Source organism: Wolffia australiana, chromosome 11, assembly GCF_029677425.1.
Source record: "Wolffia australiana isolate 7733 chromosome 11, ASM2967742v1".
In the NCBI taxonomy this organism is placed as follows: domain Eukaryota; kingdom Viridiplantae; phylum Streptophyta; class Magnoliopsida; order Alismatales; family Araceae; genus Wolffia; species Wolffia australiana.
In genome coordinates, this window is record NC_135845.1 from 9,157,887 (window position 1) to 9,182,009 (window position 24,123).

Below are 24,123 nucleotides of genomic sequence, written 5' to 3' on the forward strand. Positions count from 1 at the left end.
ACTAGATCCCTCAAAAAAACTCAGTCCATAAATTATGGACATTGGATAAAAAATGTATTTCTTTTACATAAAATGTCTAATTTATTATTTGGATGAACATACAAGTTGAGAGCATAAGCTCCTAAATATACAGGCAAAAGAGGTATCAGTGCATTATGATCCAAGTCCAATCATCTTCAACCATTCTGACATGTCTAGAACATCTCTAAGTATCATATAATGAATAAATAAATCGATTTTTAATTAAATGTTAAGAGTTAGTCAAAAGCCTGTAGTTGGTGTTCGATTAAGATAACTTAATTCTGTCATTGGGGTTCGATTACACTCTCATTACATTTATCCACGTCAAATGGATGGTTTATTGACGAAAATAAAATCTCATGAGCTAGATAAAAAAATTCCTATTTCGACATTCCAAAATTAAGCTCTCAAACCATGTCACAATCTTCTTCTCTCTTTTCTCTTCCTTCACAATCAGTACCCCAAGTAAGAAAACTCATCCTTATCAGACAGTCTAACCCGTCTGGCAGTTTCATGATTCTTCAATTTCAAACCAGAGATTCGACTTTTGGATTCATGGTAGGAGTGAAATTTGGGAAAAAAATTGCGTCTTTGAGGTGCCCGAAAGCTTAAAAAGATCGAACTTCAACTGGGCAGTAAAGAAATTCCGCAAGGCGTAGTCCTCCCCACCTCCCACTGAGGAGAGTAGAAAAGGGTTGAATTGCTACTGCTTGTCTCACTGAGGTACGCTATACTCTAACGTATTCAACTCGGGTTGAGGATTTCTGCATTCTGAATTATTTTGGATGATGTAAGGAGTGATCATCACTTTACTCTGATTTATTGGCGGTGGGTCATTCGATCTTCTTCTACAGTCGGTAGAATATCCTCTTCTATAATGTTTAATGTTTCTTAATCATCTTTCCTGATATCGGCTTCCGAAGCTGACGATGATTCAATTCTTCTTAAGTTCTTGTGAAACCGGCGATGATTCAATTCTTCTTGCCTTTGCGCGGTCAAGGATCTGCATGTTGACGAAAAGATTGCAAAGCATTAATCCATGGAAATTTTAATTTTTTTTTTGGAAGTCCGTAAACTCTCCTTTTCTGGCATAGGATTCATGATCTTTTTACCTAAAATTTCTCCAAAAAATTAGTTCTTTTCCTCCATCCATGAACTATTTTCTCTTCTTAAGAAGACCTTCCCAATATCTTTGGCAAAGTTTAAAGTGAGAATCCATATCATTTTAAGATTTGAATATTATCAATGGACTATATCGTAATAATGTGGTCCATGAGGTCTTGGATAAGATTGTAAAGCAATAAACCATGGGGAATTGAACATCACAAGGGCTATTTCCCCCTGTAATTTTTTAATTTTAGTCTCCGCTTAATCACAGGATTGATGATCTTTTTTTCTTCAAATTTATTGGCATGCAACGCTTGGAAAACAGCAGCTACTATCAGGTGTTCGGATCACTGAAGAGGTTTATTTCTCTCTCTATCCATGGATGTAAAAGTAAGTGATAATTTGGAAGATGGACATTCTTCTTCTTCGGGAAAAGGATCTAAAAAGCATGTGGCCTTCAAGTCATGTGGGGGCAAGGAACTTTCTGCTCTGCCAGGGAGTGAGCTCTGGATTGATGGATTGATATGTGGATTTGAATTTGTTCGGTCCCGAAGACGTGCAAGCCCATCAAGATTTGATTCTGTTGATGTGAATCTTGAAGATAAGAGTTTGCTCGATTCTGGGTCACTCGTAGAGTTTGATGAACTTCATTCATTTGATCAAAACAAGACAAAAAATGTAGGGCGTCTGCAGAAGTTTCATGACAGCCATTGGATTCCAATTGGATGGAGCAGAATCACTGAGCTTGTGAAAACAGTCAAAGCAGACAGGCATTGGGTTTCTCAGCCGATTGACTTTGGAAGCGATGAAGATGATGTCGCTGTTGCTGATGTGGCAACTCCCTATTGGGAAAGAGCTGATGGTCCAACCTGGTGGTGTCACGTGGACCCAACTCATCATTTTGTGGATTCATGGTTAAGCAATGCTCCGTGGCTTCACCCTGCGATCAGGATTGCACTAAAGGATGAAAATAGATTGATAAGTGAACGAATGAAGCATCTTTTATATGAGGTCACTTGCTCTCTTCCTCAATTTCTGATGGCTTTGACAGAGGACAGTTTCTCATTATTCATCTTGTTGACTGAATTATTCTAAACTAATGGAAGTTTCTTTTCTTGTGGTGCTGCTTCCGCTAATTAGACTTGCTTAAAATTTTGATATCCAGAAGATTCGGAAGGGCAGAAAGCATATGGGGACCTGAAGACTAAACGTTATAAGATGACTAATCGTTATAAGCTTAAATCTTAGTCATCTGATGATGAATTTGTGATCTTGTCATCGCCTCATCATCATGTCATTATCTCATCTTGTCATCATCTCATCATTGCGTCATTGTCATCTAATTATCATCCTATGTTATCATCATGTTGTTTTCTCATCATTTGTCAAGCGCCAAAAAAAAGAATTTAGATGATGATGCCAATGATGAATTCATCAACTTCTGACAACCCTATCAAGAACCTAGAAATATTGATTTTCCTAACCCTATCTAGACCTAGAAATATTGATTTTCTCTAACTCTATCTAGTTTTTTGTTGACACCAATATCATGTTCAGGTTCCAGTCAGAGCTGCTGGAGGCATCTTGTTTGAGTTGCTGGGCCAGTCTGCAGGCGATCCTTTCCGAGATGAAGATGATATACCCATCGTTCTTCGATCATGGCATTCTCAGCATTTTCTAGTCACTGCATTACATGTGAAAGGACACTCTGAAACTATCAATGTCTTAGGTATCACTGAAGTTCAGGTAACTTTTAGCGGAGAGCTTTTAAGGAATTTTCTATGAAGTTAAGTTGTGAAGGAAATGTAGTTTACCTGCGGAAATTTTGTAAAACGATATTTTTTTGGATCATAGCTAGTTAAAGGATTTATTTGAAAATTCTTGATCCAGGAAAGTCAAAGTGGATTTCCTACACAAAATCTCTCGTTAACATGCATTATATATTTTATTTTTGGTTTATTTTTAAAACCTTAACATGCATTATATATTGTTGAATATAAGGGTATTAGTGACATGTGTCTAGGCTTCCTTCTTGCATATAAGGATTGGGAGCTGGTACAAACCTCCCGAGACACTACTTGAGAAAGAGTAATAAGCACCTCAGGAGAGAGGAACGTGCAACTCAAGAGCCCCTTTGAATGGGATGTTTTAGCTCGAAAGAAGACTGAAAATAGAATTTTTCCCCTGCAAGACGTAAAAGAAGAATCTTACCTGAATTCTCAGAGGCAAGCTGCTGGCCTGGAGATGCTATAGATCCTGAGGCGGTGCCTGGCCTATGCAATCTGCCCTATCTTTGCCTTTCTCTGCTCTTCAATATCTCTCTCTTCATCCAATCATTTTTCTCTCTACTCATGGATCCCTCTATTTCAATCTCTGTTCCTGCCAAGATTGAAATACTGTGCAGATTACTGATATGAACCTACCACAAGAATACACAAGGGGGGAGCATGCTACACATACACATGGTGGGTCAGAAAGCAAGAGAGAAAGAGGACGCGATTTGGGGGAGCATCGGCATAGAAATAAAGGGAAATAGACCAGGAATAAGGAAGCTTGTCTTGTAGTCAGTTGCTGCGGTGACCAAGGGCTGGAGCTCAGGAGATCCTCCCCATGTCTAGGGAGACTAGGCCTATAGGATAGTGTTTGCTTGCTCTTCTATCAATCTTCTGTTGCTCTTGTTCTCTAGCTATTCTCTCCTTGTCTTGAATTATTCTATACTTGGAGACTTATTTTCCTGAAATTCTTGGAATTCTTGGCTCAGATATGCTCTATTTGAGTTCATTCTCCAGTGGAGCATATCCATTACTGACTGGTGTGGAAATTTCTTGATGATTACAGCCATAATCCTATAAGAAACCCCTTTTTAACTTGATTTTGGTACTTTACATTCCTCCATTACCCTTACTCCCAGGCCATCGGCTGGGACCTGATAAGGTTCCTTTACGGACCTGTCATGTTGCCAAGAGGCTTTGAACGCCATCACACATGTGTGGCTTTCAAATAAAGACGAGTGGGAGCCGTCCCCTATAAATACAGGGCGTGTGATCGTCGATGGGCTTTGGGCATTTCTATTTCAAGGTCGGGCAATTACTGCAGCAGGAACTTGGAGATCCTCAAGTTCTTGAGAAGGGGGAGAGCCATTTCAGCTTGGCTTTCTTCCGATCTGGTTCACTCTCTCATTATTGGATTCCGTACTTTTCCTCTTTGTACGAGTATCTTTGTAAAGGAAATATGATTCTTTGGGTGAACATTCTGAAGAAGACCAAAGGAAGAGAATAGATTGAAGAAGAATAATCCCGTTAACCTAAATGTTGTGTTTGATGAGATATATATAGAGAATAGGAGAGAGAGAGAGTAAAAGAAAGGAGAAGAGGGAATGGCCCATATAACCAAAGGCCCATTACAGAAAAGTAACCCCTATTCATTAGTACCCCTCAAACTGGAGAGTGGATGTTGTTCATTCCCAGTTTGCCACACCATTCTTGGAAATGCGGAGCAGATAGGCCTTTGGTGAAGATATCAGCTCGCTGATGGGCAGAGGGAACATATTGAATGCAGAAGCGTCCGGGCTCCAGCTTCTCTTTGATGAAATGACGATCCACTTCAACATGTTTAGTACAGTCGTGTTGTACTGGATCATGGGCGATGCTGATAGCCGGCTTGTTATCACACGACAGCTTCAACTCTGCAAGGAGATTGGTGATCCATAATGCTACGCAGATACCTTGTGCCAAGGCACAGAACTCGGCTTCAGCACTACATCAAGAGACAACAGGTTGTTTTTTACTGCGCCATGCAAGAAACGTGCAGTAGCCGTCGTAGAACGACAATCAACTTGAGAGCCAGCATAATCAGCATCTGTATAGACATCCAACTGGAGACCACCGTTACGTTGGAATTGGATGCCGAGACCAACTGTACCTTTGAGATAACTAAGTACACGATTGGCAGCATGCATATGACATGCCTTCGGAAAATGCATAAATTGGCTTAACACGCCCACGGCATATGCGATGTCTGGACAAGTGTGAGTGAGATATAACAGCTTACCAACTAATCTCAGGTACCTTCCTTGATCAACAGCCGTCTCATGCTCTGCTAGAGAACCGGTGGTTCATCTCGATGGGAGTGGTAAGGGGTGGTGAGTCTGCCTTCCCAAGCTCTTGAAGAAGGTCAGCAATATATTTCCGCTGGCAGAGGAAAATGCCAGTCGCAGAATATGCCACCTCAATGCCAAGGAAGTATCGGAGTAAGCCAAGATGTTTGATATCAAATTCACCGGCAAGGTGAGTCGCCAACTGTGCCATGGCCGCCGAGTCATTCCCCGTATTAATAATGTCATCCACATACACAAGAATTAGTGTGACTCCCCGGATGGGGAATGACGATAGAACAGGGTATGGCCACCATTGCACTGAGAATAGCCTAATAATTTCATCGAGTGCGTGAAGCGTCCCAACCAAGCCCAAGAGACTGCTTCAAGCCATAGAGGGCCTTCTTGAGACGACAAACGAACGGAATCGCCGAAGAAGGGGCCGCATAGTCGGGAGGCAAGGCCATATGAACCTCTTCATGGAGATCACCATGAAGAAAGGCATTCTAGACGTCAAACTGCTGAAGGGGCCAATCATGATGGGCCGGAAGGGCGAAAAGGAGGCGAACAGTGATCATCTTGGCAACGGGAGAGAATGTCTCCAGATAGTCAACACCAAATTTGCTGAGTATAACCTTTAGCCGCAAGACAGGCCTTATACCGTTCAAGTGAGCCATCAGACGTGTACTTGACAGTATACACCCGCCGACAGCCTACTATGTACTTGCCCGAAGGCAAAGGAACAAGATCCCAAGTCTGGTTTTTATCCAAAGCAGCCAATTCTTCATCCATAGCACGGCGCCACTCAGAGGAAGCCAACGCAGCAACCACAGTCTTCGGAATAGCAATAGAATCAAGGCAGGTGAGGAGGGTGCGGTAAGACAGAGAGAGGCGATGAGAGGAAAGATAATTGGCCAAAGGGTATAAGGGGTTGGAGGTGCAGGAACGAGAGGTTTTCCAGAGGGCCATGGGAATGTCATCAAAAGAGGTTGGAGGGTGCGGTGCAGTAGGGAGTGGTGCATGTGGCGGGACAAAGGTAGTCAAGGGAGGACGCGGGCGAGGATGGTATGTGGTCCCATCAAATTTCTGTGGAGGAGCGGAGGGAGGAAGAGAAGACGGAGGAATAGCCGGGAGAGAAGGCAGGGGGAGGGGTGTGAGTGGAACGAGAAAATATAGGGACTCATCTCATGAATGAGAAGAGGAAGGAGAGAACGTCGAGCCAGAAAGATAAAATGGGGTGGATTTGTCAAAGGTGACATCTTTATTGACAATGAACCGATGAGTAGAAGGATGATAGCATTTATAACCCTTTTGATGAGGAGAGTAACCCACAAAGACACATCGGAGCGCCTTAGCATCAAGCTTGTCCCGAGGAGGATTATGGCGAATGACATAGCAATTTCAGCCGAAAACACAGGGAATGAGATTAGTCTTCAAGGAGACCATGGGATAGGCCTGATGGAGAGCATCAATAGGGGGAAGGTGCGAGAGAACGTGAGAGGGAAGGCGATTAATGAGGTGGACCGCAGTGAGAGAAGCCTCACCCCAGAAATATTTTGTCATGTTCATGTGAAGAAGAAGAGAGCGAGTGGTGTCAAAGATATGACAGAACTTGCGTTCCGCAAGACCATTCTATTGAGGCGTGTAGGGACAGGAGGTTTCATGAACGATTCTGTGAGAGGTGAAGAATGTGGAAACGGTGGAGTTAACGTAGTCACGGGCATTATTGGAGCAGAAGCGTTGGAAGGACGTGGCGAACTGAGTTTGGATGAGAGCATGGAATGAAATGATAGTTTGGGAAAGATCAGATTTATTCTGGAGAAGATAAGCCCATGTAACGCGGGTAAAATCTTCCACAAATATTGCTAGCCATCGGGCGCCTGAAGTACTAGGAACAGGTGCGGGCCCCCAAGATCACTGTGAATGAGGAAGAAAGGAGAAGATGAATGGGAAGATTGTGGTATGATTCCTATAAAGGTTTACGAAAGAAGAAAACGTCAAGGACAGAAGTAATGGTCAAACGTCATAGAGAAGAGCATGGGCCCAGGTACTGCTGACCTGGCAGAGTAACTACCAGTTCTTGATTGGTAGTTTAGGAAAGGAATAAGGAGTACTATAAATAAAGAAGACGGGGGGAGAAAGGGCCATCTTCGGTTGGAGACTTCTTGGAGCTTATGCGATCTGTGAGGACGGGCTGTATGCGGCCAAGCTTCCGAGAAGGTTTGCGTGCGCCAGAAGGACGACGACGAGAGATCGAAGGGACATCCGCTTGAAAGATCGAGTAGAGTGACTTCCCTACTTGTAAGTCATTCATTCCCATTTCGAAATTACTACCAATTCGGTACAAGAATGTATCAGATTGATCAAAAGGAGGATACGTTGTCCGAGTATGCTTAGCTAACCGAAAGGGTTCACAAACAAATCTGTCCACAGGACGTCCATGAAACAAATGAGGAAACATGAATTTCAGTGTAGAGAACGAAGGATGCCCCAAGTGACGGTGAAGAAGCCAAAGGGGATCGGGCGCCGCCATGGAGAGAGCCACGCCGAGAGCAGGGACCGAAGGTGAGAGAGATATAGAATGGTGAAGGATGTAGGGACCGAAGGCCTTGAACGAGGTGATGGAGGGAGAGGAGACTAAGGGTAAGACGTGGGACATGGAGAACATGTTTGAGGGTAAGATGGGAGGAGAGTTGGACACTCCCTACACGGGCCACAGGGAGGAGGTCACCGGATGCGGTACTGACTTTATGAGAGCGAGTAGAGGGAGTGCAGGTGAGCAAACACTGGGATGTAGGAGTCATATATGCTGTGGCACCAGAGTCAACAATCCATGGCATATTGGAAGAGGAAAAATGTTTACCTAGATGAACCAGGGAAGTAGAGTCCATCAATTTTGACTGTAGAAGCTGTCGGAGTTGGTCAATTTCATCACGCCGGAGCTGGTCTCCTGTGGAGGATGTGGCTTCAGCAGTTAGTTGAGGTGGCCCAAGAAGAGACGTAGGTGGAGCCATGAACGACCCATCGGAAGCAGGAATAGTGGCCACTAAGTGGCTTTGATGAGCATTTTTCCGTTGTAGCTTATAGCAAGTCTCCTTGGCATGACCTCTTTTCTTGCAGTAGTTGCAGATAAGAGAAGAATCACCATGGGTACCGGGCCCTGTGGTCGCCGACTTCTGAGGTGAGGAACTGAACGGCCATCGCCGAGGCAGGTTCGGAGTGGAATATGCCAAGGTGGGTTTCCTCCATTTGAACGGCTACAAGAGCTTCCTTCAAGGTGGGAACCTTCTTCCAATGAAGGAGTTGGCCATGCAAAGACTCATATTTGGGATTCAATCCCATGAGGAATTTAAACACCTGGAGTTGAAGAACATACCCACGATCGACTGAGTGAGGATCAGGTGGCATATATTGGTCCAACTCAGCCCAAAGAGACGACAATTCCAGGTGGTAAGCCCGAATAGATCGTGGACCCTGGACCAAGTTAGTGGAGCGAGTCACAAGTTCATATATAATGGCCAAGTTGTTGCGTTTGTGATAGGATCCGTGAACAATATCGATTCGAACAAAACACCGTTCGGTCAAAGATAGCCAAATATGGAAATGTAGAATCAAGAAAACCACAGAATGGGATAGCGTTCCACCAAAGGTGGGAATCGTCTGATACAATTGAGAAAAGAGAAGGTAGCAAACCAGGATCTCTCAATCCGCAATCTGGACGCAGGCCTCTCCTGCTCTCCAGCCCTCCCGCGCGCTGACAGGCCTTTGACTTTCTTGAATCTCGATGCCCCTTATGCTGGCGTCCTTCTTTATTTATAGGGTGGTTATCCCCTAATGTAGTTGGGCTGACGTGGCATGACTAGATCAATTGCTCCTTCTCCTCTTATAAGCTCTTGGAAAGAACTTATCAATACTCCCTGCTTGGACTTTAAGCTTGTCCTCAAGCTTAAATTGAGGAAACGATTTGTGGAGTAGTTGCGCATCTTCCCAGGTTGCCTCGCATGATGGTAAATTGTACCATTTTACTAGCACTTCTAACCCCTTTGAAGTTTGCCGAGTTTGGAGAATGTTCTCTGGAGAAACCTGCCATTCCAGCTCTGGAGTTAGAAACGGAGGAAGAGATTGTGCAATAAGTGAATCTCCCAAGGGTCGTTTTAATAATGATGCATGAAATACAGGATGCAATGTCGAAGATGTTGGTAGGTCTAGGCGATATGCAACTTGACCAATTCTTTTTAAAATTTTGTATGGCCCAAAATATTTTGGGCCTAACTTTTCAAAAGCCCTTCTTGCTAAACTTTTCATCCTGTAAGGTCGAATTTTCAAATAAACCAGTTCGTCTTCTTTGAAGGATTCATCTCTTCTATTTCATCGGCTTGAGCTTTCATTCTGGACTGGGATTTAGATAAATGTGTTTTGAGATTTGTGAGCATTAAATCTCTTTCTCTTAATAGCTGATCAATGGAGTCCAAAGGGGAAGCTGGAGAGCCATATCTGAGCAAGGAGGGGGGATCCCTTCCATAGACCACCTTGAATGGGGATGTCCCTATGGACGTATGGAAAGAAGTGTTGTAGTTATATTCTGCCCAATGAAGCCACTGGCTCCATTTTCTTGGATTATCTGAGGAAAAACAACGAAGATAACATTCCAACCCTCTGTTAGTGACTTCAGTCTGTCCATCTGTTTCTGTATGGTAAGAAGAACTGAATTTTAACTCTGTGCCCTGTAGTTTGTGGACTTCCTTCCAGAAATTACTGGTGAATAAGCTCCCTCTGTCGGAAATGATTGACCTAGGAGTTCCATGCAGTTTAACAATCTCTTTAGTAAACAATGCTGCAATCGAATTTGCTGAAAATGGGTGCTTGACTGCTAAATAATGTGCATATTTGCTTAGTCTGTCAACAATTACCATTATAGAATCAAACCCATGTGATGTGGGTAAGCCTTCTACAAAATCCATAGAGATATCTTCCCATATTTGTGTAGGAATAGGAAGTGGCTGTAATAGTCCGGCTGGAGATAATGTTGATGCTTTGTGTTGTTGGCATATGTGACACTGACTTACATATGTCTTGGTCGCTTTCCTCATTCCTTTCCAGAATAATTGTTGAGATATTCTTTTAATAGTTCTATTGAATCCACCGTGTCCTCCTATTTTGGAATCATGAAATTCTCTTAAGACCAATGGCATCAAAGATGAATTTTCAGCAAGCAAAATACGATTTTTGTAGCAAAGGAGGCCTTGGCAAATAGAATAATTTGGAACTGCTTCAGCATCTTGCTCTAATGTGCTCTTGATTTTAGAAAGCCTCGGATCTTGAAGGATTTCTCGATCGATTGTGGTCTTGTCTAGCCAATGTGTGACTGTAAGTGAGCAACATACTCCCTCTTCATTTATAGATCTGGAGAGGGCGTCGGCTACTATATTTTTCTTTCCTGTCTTATAGTGAATATCAAAATTGAAACCAAGCAGTTTAGATAACCACTTATGAGAGTGTAAGGGAACTTCTTTCTGTTCAGATAAAAATCTCAGACTGAATTGGTCGGTATATATGGAGAACTTCTGAAACATAAGGTAGTGCTTCCATTTATGGGTAGCCCACACCACCGCTATCTACTCCCTTTCATATGCAGACTTAGATCTGGTTCTTGGAGATAAAACTTTGCTGAAATACGCAATTGGATGCGATTTTTGTAGTAAGACTGCTCCCACAGCGTGACCTGATGCGTCAGTTTCTAAGGAGAACGGTAGAGAAAAATCAGGTAATTGTAAGACTGGAGCTGATGACAATGCTGCTTTTAAATTCTTGAAAGCTATTTCAGCCTCATCTGACCATCTAAAAGAATTCTTTTTCAATAAAGTAGTAAGTGGTAGAGCAAGCTCCGCATATTTATGGACAAACCTTCTGTAATAACCAGTTAAACCCAGAAAACCTCTCAATTGTTTAATGGTTGTTGGAGACTTCCATTGTGAAATGGCTTCTATTTTTGAAGGATCAGTGGATACGCCTGCAATTGATATTCCATGCCCCAAATACTCCACATACTTTCTACCAAATTGACATTTTTCTGGTTTGATGTGTAAATTGTTTTGGGCTAAAACTTCAAATACGGTGGCTAGATGTTCTTCATGCTGACTTGAATCTCTGCTGTAAACTAGAATATCGTCAAAGAACACTAGTACAAACTTCGGTAAGTACTTTTTAAATATCGTGTTCATGAGGGATTGAAATGTAACTGGGGCACTAGAAAGTCCAAAAGGCATTACATTGAATTCAAAATGACCCTGGTGTGTCTTGAAAGCAGTTTTGTGGATGTCTGAAGGGTTCATTCTTACTTGATAATAGCCAGACCAGAGATCCAATTTTGAAAAAGTAGACATTCCTTGTAATTCTTCCAACAACTCATCAACAATTGGTAAAGGAAAACGATTAGGAATGGTCATCTTGTTCAGAGCTCTGTAATCGATGCATAATCTGTAACCTCCTTCTTTCTTTTTAACCAATAAAGCTGGGCTTGAGAAACAACTATTTGATACTCTAATAATATTCATATCAAGCAGTTCTTGTGTCAAAGTTTCTAGAACATTTTTGTGCAAGTAAGAATATCGGTTAGGTCTCATGTTGATTGGTGTGGATCCCGGCATAAGATGAATTTTATGATCACAATCTCTAGATGGTGGTAACTTGATACGATACCCATAAGAGTTTATGAAAGAAGGAAGAGGAGTGGAGGGACGGGAAGTGGGCCAGCGGGAGCTGAGCTGGCCTAATAACCCCTTTCTTGAGTTAGTTAGTAGGGAATAAATGGGTATAAATAAGGAGGTCGGGGACAAGAAGGGGGGTACGAAGCATTTCGGCTTTTCTTGAGCAAGGGGGTCGGGAGATCGTAGCTGCATTCGGCGAGAGGTTTCTCCGGCGAGCTTGAAGGAGGAGGCTCGAAAGCGACGTGGGAGTGTTCTCATACGGGGAGCTATAGCAAGATCAATCTGTAAGTCTACGTTTACTGCAGTTCCTTTACCTTCGATACTGCATCGTATCATTGGTATCAGAGCCGCGGTCTTGGCTATCCAATGACGCTGAAAGACGTGGAAGCGAGGTTGGAAGCGAAGGAGGTGGAAATGGGCGAGATGAAAGAAGAACAAAGGAGGATCGGGGAAGAAATGAAATTACTGAGAGAGGAATCCAAGGAAAATGGTGAACTGTTAAGGCAGGTACTGAGAGATCTGGCAATGATGAATCAAGGAAGTACGTCTGGAGAACGAAGTAGTGGGGACGCCGTCCAGAGAAATAAGAAGAAGGAGAAAGATCAAACAGTAGGGGATGGGGATACGAGGAAGGAAAAGCAAGCTGACAACATGAATAGAATCCAGATGCAACAAACCAAGAGCAAGATGGAAGCCCCGAAGTTCCGGGGAGATGATGTAGAAGGGTGGGTAAGAGGAATGGAACGATTTTTCCAAGTTCAAGAAGTGCTAGAAGAAGATCGTATGGATGTGGCAATGGCCAACCTCGAGGGTGAAGCATTGCAATGGTATCTATGGACTACGGATCGTTACGCATTTACAGGATGGAACGATTTCAAGATCCAAATCGGGAAGCGATTTGATGATACATTAGGCGACAACATTAAACATCAGTTTATGGACATCAAGCAAACGGGGACGGTGAAAGAATACCGGAAGGAATTTGAAAGACTGTCGGTTTATTTGCCACCAATGCCGGAAGACATCATGTATGACATTTTCCTCAAGGGGCTGAAAACAGAAATACAGACAGAAATGGATGTCGAAGAATTTTTAGGCTTAAGAAGACTGATGGATCTAGCTCTGAAGACAGAGAAAAGGCTGGTGGCGCTGTGGAAAGCGTGGGAGAGTCATTGTCATAATGGGGGGCGAATCCCCAACCAAGCATCTCGCCTACAAGGAAGTAAAGTTCACACTACGTATCAGCAAGGAACAGGAGAATGGAGTCTCACCCAAAATAAGCTCAAAGAAACAGAGGCCGTCCAGGGGACACCAGCATACAGAAAGAAATTAATGTTGACTGGGGAAGAGTTTCAGAGACGACGTGAGAAGGGCCTGTGTTACCACTGCAGTGAAAATTTTGGGCCGGGTCATCGATGCAAGAAGACTTTACAAATACTCATCATAAGCGAGGAAGAAAGAGACAAGGACGAACCGGATATGACAGACATTGTGGAAGGGGAAGAAGGAGACATTCCGCCGGAGGCACAATTATTATCAGCCCATGTTTCACTAAATTCGATGCTCGGATGGACCCATCCAAGATCCATCAAGCTGAATGGAGAACTACGGGGTAGACAAATTACAGTATTAATTGACAGCGGGGCTTCTCATAACTTCCTCTGTGCAACACTTGTGAAGGAGTTCCGATTCCGAAGTGACTCCTCTGTATTGTTTGAGGTGACATTGGGTAATGGCGAGTCAAACAAGGGCCAGGGCTTATGCATAGGGGTTGAATATACACTTCAGGGGATTGAAATGATCAGTGATTTCTTGCCGTTCAATCTGGGAGGTCGATATGATACTAGGAATGGCCTGGCTGTACTCGTTGGGATGGACTCATATTCATTGGGAAAGGCACATCCTCAAATTTAGAAAAGGTGAAGAGGTGGTTACCTTGAAGGGGGACCATAGACTGACCAGGGCATCTATGAATATAAACTCAGTGGACAAGGAGATGAAGAAAAGTCAGTTGCTCGTGATGGAGTTATATCATGTCGAGAAGAGTATCAGTCAACCTCAGACGGTGCAAGGAAGTGCGCTAGAAGCACAGTTGAGACAAACGTTCTCCAAGGTCTTTGAACCTCTCTCTGCACTACCTCCTGCCAGACCTACCGATCACGCCATACAGCTGTTACCTCAAGCGCAACCGATCAATCAAAGGCCATACAGATATTCATATTTGCAGAAGGATGAAATTGAGAAACTGATCAGTGAACTCTTGCAGGCGGAATTCATCAGGCCGTCGCATAGCCCTTTTGCCAGTCCAGTTCTATTGGTAAAAAAGAAGGATGGAGGTTGGAGATTTTGTGTAGATTATAGAGCATTAAACAAGATAACTGTACCAAATCGGTATCCTATCCCTGTCGTAGAAGAATTACTGGATGAACTTCATGGTGCAAGCATATTCTCCAAGTTGGATCTTAAATCAGGCTACCATCAGATCCGGATGAAAGAAGAAGATATCCCGAAGACTGCTTTTAAAACCCATGAAGGCCATTATGAATTCAGAGTCATGCCTTTTGGGCTGATGAATGCCCCTGCGACATTCCAATCTCTGATGAATCATCTGTTTCACCCTTATCTCAGACAATTTCTGCTAGTGTTTTTCGATGATATCCTGGTTTACAGTCACTCACTGAAAGACCACGAGAGGCATCTACAACAAGTTTTCAGGTCCTTGCTGAAAATGATCTTCATGTCAATCCGAAGAAGTGTCAACTGGCGTGTGAACAGTTAGAGTTTTTGGGGCATTGGATATCTCAACAAGGGGTCATGGCTGACAAGGCAAAGGTGGAGGCCATGTTAAACTGGCCAGTCCCTCAGAACATCAAACAACTGCGTGGGTTTTTGGGGCTCACTGGTTATTATAGAAGATTCGTACAGAATTATTCTATCAAGGCAGCACCATTAACAGCACTGCTAAAGAAAGATGCATTTGCGTGGAATGAAAAGGCACAGAATGCATTTGAACTACTCAAAAAGACAATGAGCTCCACACCAGTATTAGCATTGCCAAATTTTAGCTTGCCTTTCGTCATTGAAACAGACGCATCAGGAATGGGTATCGGTGCAGTACTCCTACAGAATGGGCGACCCGTTGCATACTACAGCCAGGTCCTCCCAAAGAGAAGCCAGGTTAAGTCAGCCTATGAACGAGATATTATTGCTATTGTGTTATCAGTTCAGAAGTGGCGTCACTACCTGACGCATATGCCATTCATATTACGCACCGACCAGTACAGTCTTAAATATCTGTTATGCCAAAAGCAGATCCAAGAGCCGTATAGCAAGTGGGCCTACAAACTACTCGGTTTTAATTTTGAGATCGAGTACAAGCCGGGCAAGAGTAATGTGGTAGCAGATGCATTGTCTCGAGCTCCGATAATACCTGAATTCAAAGCCTTGCATATATCCCGCCAACAACTTCTGGATCAATCCATTATTCAGGAGGAGATCAATCAAGACCCAAAATTTCAAAAGGTGGTTAAGGACTTGAGACTCAATCCTCTATCACATTCGAAATTCAAACTGCACAATGGTATCTTACTCTATAAAGGCAGACTAGTGTTGACTGAGAATTCATCACTACTACCCAAGATCTTACAGACCTATCATGATTCCACAGCAGGATGACACACAGGGTGCAAAAGAACATATAAGAGGATTGCGCAAGATCTTTATTGGCCACGCATGAAGAACCACATCAAGAACTATGTCACCCAGTGCCACACGTGCCAGGTTAACAAGATATCTTCCTTATCACCGGCGGGGCTGTTACAACCGTTACCAATTCCAGAACGAATTTGGGAAGATATATCCCTTGATTTTATTGAAGGGCTACCCACATCAAAAGGGTTCAATTGTATTATGGTGATAGTTGACAGACTGAGTAAGTTGAGTCACTTCCTACCATTGAAGCACCCGTTCACGGCCGTTACAGTGGCAGATCTGTTTGTCAGAGAAATTGTGCGCTTGCATGGGATGCTCTCGTCCATTGTTTCTGACAGAGATAAAATCTTCACCAGTTGTTTATGGAGAGAATTATTCCGCCTACAAGGCACCACATTACGCATGAGTTCATCGTACCATCCTCAAACAGATGGCCAGACAGATGTGGTAAACAGATGTTTGGAGGCATATTTACGTTGTTTTGCATTTGAACGACCTAAGTCATGGTCCCAGTGGCTTCATTGGGCTGAATTTTCGTATAACACAGCCTTCCATTCATCGATCCAAATGACACCTTTCAGAGCAGTATATGGCCGGGATCCACCGAAATTGCTACACTATGGTTCTCCATCGTCGCCTCTGGCGTCTGTAGATAACCTTCTAAAGGAAAGAGATGATACCCTGAAAATACTGCAACATAATTTACAAGCCGCTCAGTCTAGCATGAAACGTAAAGCTGACAACCATAGGAGGGATCTTGAGCTGCAGGTTGGTGATCGAGTTTATCTGCGGATCAGGCCTTACCGCATGAAATCATTGGCTAAAAGAATAAATGAAAAATTATGTCCGAAGTATTTTGGCCCTTTTCGAATCTTAGGAAGAGTTGGGCCTGTAGCCTATAAGTTGGAATTGCCTGAAGGCTGCTCTATTCATCCTGTTTTTCATATATCGAAGCTTCGGAGGGCTCTGGGCTCGGGCAAGCAAACTCAAGTACTTCCCCCATCGTTTACTGATAACTTGGAGTGGCCAGTATATCCAGCAGAAGTTGTATCTGCCAGAAAGCGGAATGGTGTGGTGGAAGTTTTGATCAAATGGGCAGGATTACCAGATGAAGATGCTTCATGGGAGCCCTTATCAGTCATTCGTAATCAGTTTCCAGATATTCACCTTGGGGACAAGGTGATAGTTGATGAGGGGGGTAATGATACGATACCCATAAGAGTTTATGAAAGAAGGAAGAGGAGTGGAGGGATGGGAAGTGGGCCAGCGGGAGCTGAGCTGGCCTAATAACCCCTTTCTTGAGTTAGTTAGTAGGGAATAAATGGGTATAAATAAGGAGGTCGGGGACAAGAAGGGGGGTACGAAGCATTTCGACTTTTCTTGAGCAAGGGGGTCGGGAGATCGTAGCTGCATTCGGCGAGAGGTTTCTCCGGCGAGCTTGAAGGAGGAGGCTCGAAAGCGACGTGGGAGTGTTCTCATACGGGGAGCTATAGCAAGATCAATCTGTAAGTCTACGTTTACTGCAGTTCCTTTACCTTCGATACTGCATCGTATCATAACTCTCTTGGTTTTTGAAATATCGATGCAAATTTGGACTGTAATGCATGCAAATATGAAGCAGGATCGAGAGATTTTACCTCGGCTGTGGTAATGAGGTGTCGTTGATTTATCAAGTGCACATGCGTATTGAATTTATCCAGTCTTCATTAGCCCTTTCATCTTCAAAGGAAGAGTGCAGCTTCCCATTTAATTCTGGGTCTGACTTGATAGTAATAATCTGCCCTTGCCATAAAATTTTCAACATAAGATGATCGTAGTTAGAGTGAAACCAACCCAAAGATCTGAGCCAAGTAATGCCAAGAATGATATCCAACTTTCCCAATTCAAATGGAATCATATTCTGTTGTATGGAAATTCCTTGGAATTGCAAAGGTACATTAGTGCAAAGTCCTGTGGTCTGTCGGTATGACCCATCAGCTAATACTATCTGAAGTTTATGATAAGGTTGTACTGGAATATTCATTTGAGCAATTAATTTGTTGTTGATGCAGTTGTAAGTAGCTCCCCCATCAATCAATATTTTCACCCTCCTACCTCTGAGAAATCCCCATAGCCTCAAAGAACCATGTGTGTTATAAGGAACAAAATTGGATTGAGTTTGGACTGCCATAAGGATTCCATAATTTGCTGGATCTTCATCTAGTTGCATGAGGTCTTCTTCAGGGAAAGGTTGGACGCTTCTTCTTCTTCCTCCTCTTGCAGCATATAAATGTTCACCTTCTTTTGACATTTGTGGCCAGGGGTATATACTTCGTTACAACTGTAACACAAGCCTTTCTCTTTTCTCTGAAGGAATTCTTCTGTGGATAATCGAGTAAATTTCTTCTTTCCTTGCTTGTTGGCTTGGTCGGTTGTTATGATTGGAGCAGATGGGTGTGAAACTTGCACATTATTCTGATATTTGCCAGAATGAGTATAAGGGGTGACCTGACGATAATTGTTGTTTGGATTTGAATTGCTCCCTGTGCTCGTCTTCCTTACAGTTCTATTCTCCAGCACCTGCAGACTGCTTTCAGCTTCTAATGAGAAATCCGTTATTTCCTGTATGCGATATGGCCGATATTTGTTCAATTCTGATCTAATGTCTGGTTGTAAGCCCCTGAGATACGCTGTCTCATGCACATCTTTAGGTAAATGTGATAAGAATGCGGCTAGGTCTTCAAACTCTGACCTATAATCTGATACTGATCCATTCTGTTGTAAATTCATGAATCTTTCACAAAGTGATTTAGAGCAGAGTTTGTTTCTTTTTTCAAAGTATTGCCGAAATACGAACCAGTGATCAAATCCAAAATTTTCTTCTGCGTATATGAACCAGCCCTGAGCAGGACCTTCCATATGCAAAGATACTAAATGGAGTTTCTCAGAATCAGGAATGCAATGTACCTTAAAAAATCTTTCCACACAATTTAGCCATCCTTGAGCATTTGCCCCATTGAAGTATGGCAAATCTCCCTTTCGAAATTCTGATTTTCCTTCTGTATATGCTTCTTGATTGACTGTAATTGTATCAAAATATTTGAAAGAATGTCGGCAGTGTCAGGTTGCTCTTGTAGTAAACCTTTTCCTTTGTCCATTGTTCCTTCCATGCAGCCGCAATCGAATAAAACTGAATCAAGAATAGAGGACTTCTTCTGATAATTGTTGGAGTAATCGTACTTTGATTCACGCAAATATGAAAAATCTGATGTCAATTTCTTGAGATCAAGAATCAGTTATCTGTCAACAAAAACTTGGTCGAATTCTATCTATCGTAATTTTGATGCAATGAGAGAATGATTTCTTGAAGTAATTCGCCAGAATACTGTCGCTAGAAAATCCAAGAAACAGTTACTTTCACCCGATTCTTTGAAACTGCCAGCTAATCGATGAACCTTCTTCAGCAGAAAATACTCGGTCGGAAATTCCTTTTTGGTGTGTAATTGTCGCAGGATCAATGCTCTGATACCAGTTGATAGGATCCGTGAACAATATCGATTCGAACAAAACGCCGTTCGGTCAAAGATAGCCAAATATGGAAATGTAGAATCAAGAAAACCACAGAATGGGATAGCGTTCCACCAAAGGTGGGAATCGTCTGATACAATTGAGAAAAGAGAAGGTAGCAAACCAGGATCTCTCGATCCGCAATCTGGACGCAGGCCTATCCTGCTCTCCAGCCCTCCCGCGCGCTGACGGGCCTTTGACTTTCTTGAATCTCGATGCCCCTTATGCTGGCGTCCTTCTTTATTTATAGAGTGGTTATCCCCTAATGTAGTTGGGCTGACGTGGCATGACTAGAGCGATTGCTCCTTCTCCTCTTATAAGCTCTTGGAAAGAACTTATCACGCTTCAAGTGAGATTCTTGAGCAGAATCCAATATTTCCTCAGTGGAGTTTAGAGATAAGAATTCAACAGCATATGATGGACTGATACTGTCAAGAAGCCACCGGCGAACTACGCCCTCAACATCGAGCCAATGATCGTAGTGGGAGGCGGTAGGAGACGGCGACTCTTCCACAAGATGGTTCATAAGTCTCCCTTTCGACGTAATTTGAACGTACTGATGCCATTGAAGAAGATTCAACCCGGTGAATCTAAATTCAGAAGGCATACGTGGCAAAGAATAGTGCCAAGAGCTCAATTCAGATGAGTGAGAAAGCACCCCAGGTGGCAGAGCGGCAATAGAAGTAGTAGAATTGGTGGAGGCCATATTATAGATGAATTGAATGACCCAAGCTGGAGCTGTAGCTGACACACCTCGAGCTAATACCAAGAGAGAGATCTGTACAAAGAATTGGCAAGGAACAAGGAACACAGAAGAGCGATCGAAGAACAGCCAAGATGGCCGTCGGAGCTGTCGCCAATGCCAAGGAACAGCGAAGAAAACTGAAGAAATCTGACGAAGCTTGTCGAACAGCTCAGTGAAGGCAGCTTGTCGTCCGAATGGCTGAAGGACAACTCGACGGATCTTGCTGTCAAATGACACTGCCGAGTTGACGAGCTTGTCGTTCGAACTTGACGGGGGGAGCTGCCGAGTTGACGAGTTTGACGAGCTTGACGAGCTTGACGCTTGTCGTTCGAATAGCCAAAGGGAACGGCCAAAGAAAGCTTACGAGCTTAAAGAGAGCTCAACGAGCTTGAAAGAAAAACGACGACGAATCCCATGGCCAAAGGAAGCTTGAAGAAGACCAGAGGGAAGCTTGAAGAGGCTTGACGAAGCTTGAACGGTCTTAAACGGCTGAGTTAGGCTTGTGTTGGCTCTGATACCATGAAGAAGACCAAAGGAAGAGAATAGATTGAAGAAGAATAATCCCGTTAACCTAAATGTTGTGTTTGATGAGATATATATAGAGAATAGGAGAGAGAGAGAGTAAAAGAAAGGAGAAGAGGGAATGGCCCATATAACCAAAGGCCCATTACAGAAAAGTAACCTCTATTCAATACATTCTATTTTGGTATATTCTAGGAGAGGAATTTCCTCTAGGATTTGCTACGGATCTCAGTTCTTGAGGCAGAACTGTCGCAGGACCTGGATGCACTCCCTCACTGTCACCCTTGCTCTTCTGTCTCTCTCACGCTTTGCTATCTTCACAACTATCCTCAACTGTGAAATTCTAAATATAAGCTTTAGAAATATGTCTTCAAACAAAGTTATGATACAAAATAAAAATAAATAAATACCTTGCATAAAAAATGACAATATTTATTATCTTTAACAAATAAATTTTGGCTCTATTAGCCTTCCTTATTGGAAAATTGGTTTGCATTCCAAGTAATGTAACTTTATTGGATTCAGAGCATGAGTCTATCTTATTTAATAACTTCTTCCTTGCATTCACTTATGTTTTTTAATCCATTCGATTTCCACTGATATATTTGGTTTTTCGCAATAATTTGGATCATCATCCGTCCTCATAGATACAGTCTAACTCTTTTTTTCTGATGTCACAAAAAGTTGTTTGATTGTGTAGGAACTTCTTTATGCGGGAGGAGCTGCTGCCCCAAAGACAATTCATGAAGTTATTGCACATTTGGCTTCTCGTCTTGCACGCTGGGATGATAGGTTCTGCCAAATGGCCGTCTTATTTTATTTTTAGTTTAATCATTAATTTGTGAACACTGTTGATTTTATTCATATTCAATAGAAATATTTCGGCACTGTTAATTTTATTCATATTCATTTTTCGTGAGACACATTCATTGGGATTTTCTTAAACTATTAAAAATAAGGACATCTGCTGTTTTTTCTCTCCCAGTTTTCCTTTGAATTTGATTTCCATAAACTTTAAGAGGCTTTTTTCCTTACCATCGTATCAGGTTGTTCCGGAAATATGTGTTTGGAGCTGCAGACGAAATTGAGCTCAAGTTTGTGAACAGGTGAGGTATCGCTTTGTCATTGGCTTTACACATTTTATCTGAAATTCTCCAAATTGGATATCTTACTCGGTTAAGATATGAAATTTGATTATTCAGGAGGAACCAAGAAGACATGAATATGTTCAGTGTGCTTCTCAACCAAGAGATCAGAAGGCTCTCGACCCAGGTTAGAATATTTGCCTACTTTACCTTTGTTGCTTTAAACATTTTATCTGAAAAAGAAAAACATTCCAGGGTTGGTGTGAGAATTAATTAAGTTATGGCAGGTAATTCGGGTGAAATGGTCTCTTCATGCAAGGGAGGAGATCATCTTTGAGCTTATACAGCACCTGGAAGGCAACCGTGCCAAGGAAATGGTTGAGGGGATACGAAAGAGCACTAGAGAAATGCTGGAGGAGCAGGAAGCTGTTCGTGGCCGGCTTTTTACCATCCAAGATGTCACACAGAGCATTGTCCGTGCATGGCTACAGGTATAACTTTCACTCTATATCATGCTTCAGCATGAACAATAATGATTATGAGTTGATGAAGATGACAACCTGTCATCATCATCAATATCCATCTTTTGATGGCCCATTGCCATCATTGACATCATTCGTCTAAGCTCAAAAATGGATGATGATGACGATGACAAGAGTTGGGGATCACAATCATGAAAATGAAATTTTCACTGTCAACCAACATTAATTTGGTGTCAACTATGATGATGACGAGTGAACAATAATGATTATTCATCATGACCTTCATCATCTACGTTTCCACCGATAGAATATTCATTTTCATTCCTCCAAGACCAAAATAGGTGATAAAGACGAGATCAAGGGATGCTGATGACACATTGATTATCTTCCAACTCTACTCTGCTGTGAACAATGATGATGACTAGGGGATGATGCCAATTCAACATCTTCATATTCATCCAGTTTTGAAGAGCAGCCAGTGTCATCACTATTGTCATCTGTTAGTTAATGATCAGTCGTCATCATCATGAGACCAAACCTGAACACAAATGATGATGATGACAATGATAAAAATTTTGTCATCTCTAGCCAACCCTAGATTAGTATCAAGGATGAAGATGATGAGTCATCATCATCTTCTCCGACATCTAGTTTCCTAGGGCCGTCATTTTTCATCGCACTTGCCAGTCATTGTTTCATGGTGAATTATATTGTCGTCCATCCATGCCAATTCATGGATGACAATGACAACATCATGGGAAACAATGACAATTTTTTCATTGTCTACCCATCCTAGTTTGTGGGCAACAATGAAGATGACAAGAGGATGATGACTATTCGTCATCTTTATTGTCATCTATGTCAAGAGCCATCATTGACTTCATCATCCATTGGATAATGAAATTTTTTTAATATCATTCATCGAAGTGTAAATGGATATGAAGACCAGCTTTGGGGATGAGGGTGAAGAGATTTGGGGATTCCGATGACCAATCCACTGTTGTCCGCCATCCCTATTCATATGTTCATCTTCCTGTCTGCCTGAAAAAAACTTAAGGATTTCTCCGTGATCATAGGTTTCAATTATCTATGCATTACACGGAATGCATTGAACTCTGTAATGTTGTCGAAAGATCCTCCATGATGACTAAAATAATGAAAATAAGGGTAAATATGTCCAATAGTATCTCTTACCTAAGTTAAATTCTCATTTTCAGGATCATAGCCTCCGAGTAACCCACAACCTTGCTGTGTTTGGAGGTGTGGGGCTTGTTCTCTCAGTCATAACTGGCCTGTTTGGGATAAATGTGGATGGAATTCCGGGGGCAGAGGGGACCCCCTATGCGTTTGGGCTTTTTGCTGGGCTGTTGTTTGCACTGGGGATAATTCTTGTGGGCTTAGGGATGCTCTACCTCGGTTTGAAGAAGCCCATCACTGATGAGCAACTGCTTGTAAGGAAGATGGAGCTCCAACAGCTTGTTTCCACATTCCAACATGAGGCTGAAAGCCATGCAAAGCTCAGGGAAGGCCTTTCACGGCACAATCTTCCACCCACTACTGCTGATATGATCTCCCAAGCTGATTACATTCTCATTGATTGATCTCACTCCCACAGGTATCTTTGTTTTTTGTACGAGGTTATATGAAGCCATAATGTGATGTCATTACTGTGATAATAACCTCACATTACCATAGTCTAACTGTAAAGTCTGCCCATATCTCTTTTAAAGTAGAAAGTTAGATTTTGTCCCAATCCTCCTTAAGAATAGGACAAATCAGTACATAGAATCAATATCATTCGTCTATATCACAATGAATGCCTGCATTATATTTCTTCAGTTCCATACATATCCACACTTAAAAAAGGCAAGGCTGATTAGATGTCTACAGGAGGAAAATAACTTTAAGAAGTGAATTTGTGCATATTCATAGATAATGGGTCTTAATGAATTCTTTAGTTAGTTTGATCTCCCACCCTTTCAGAAAAACATTCCAGGAAGAAAAGCAGAAATCTGAATCCATGTAAAATTTTGGAAAGGAAAGATGTATCTTCCACGCAGAAAAACTGCATTTTAAAAAAAAATTCAAACCTGAATTTTCAGCA

At 42.4% G+C, this 24,123-nt stretch overlaps 1 protein-coding gene across 5 annotated transcripts; it reads left to right on the top strand.

Annotated features, from left to right (window-relative positions):
- Positions 1 to 446: 446 nt before the first annotated feature.
- On the top strand, positions 447 to 23,772 carry LOC144709286 (uncharacterized). 5 transcript variants are annotated; one of them, XM_078582786.1, is made up of 8 exons: positions 447 to 744; positions 1,400 to 2,139; positions 2,686 to 2,874; positions 21,153 to 21,244; positions 21,499 to 21,558; positions 21,655 to 21,724; positions 21,825 to 22,028; positions 23,237 to 23,772. In XM_078582786.1, exons 2-8 carry the CDS (start codon positions 1,507 to 1,509, stop codon positions 23,618 to 23,620), a joined length of 1,632 nt encoding a protein of 543 aa, XP_078438912.1. In that variant the 5' UTR covers positions 447 to 744; positions 1,400 to 1,506; the 3' UTR covers positions 23,621 to 23,772. The 5 variants fall into 5 exon arrangements, 3 of the variants coding, with proteins under 3 accessions (XP_078438912.1, XP_078438911.1, XP_078438910.1); XM_078582785.1 differs by having other exon boundaries at positions 1,454 to 2,139; XM_078582784.1 differs by having other exon boundaries at positions 1,457 to 2,139.
- Positions 23,773 to 24,123: the final 351 nt, after the last annotated feature.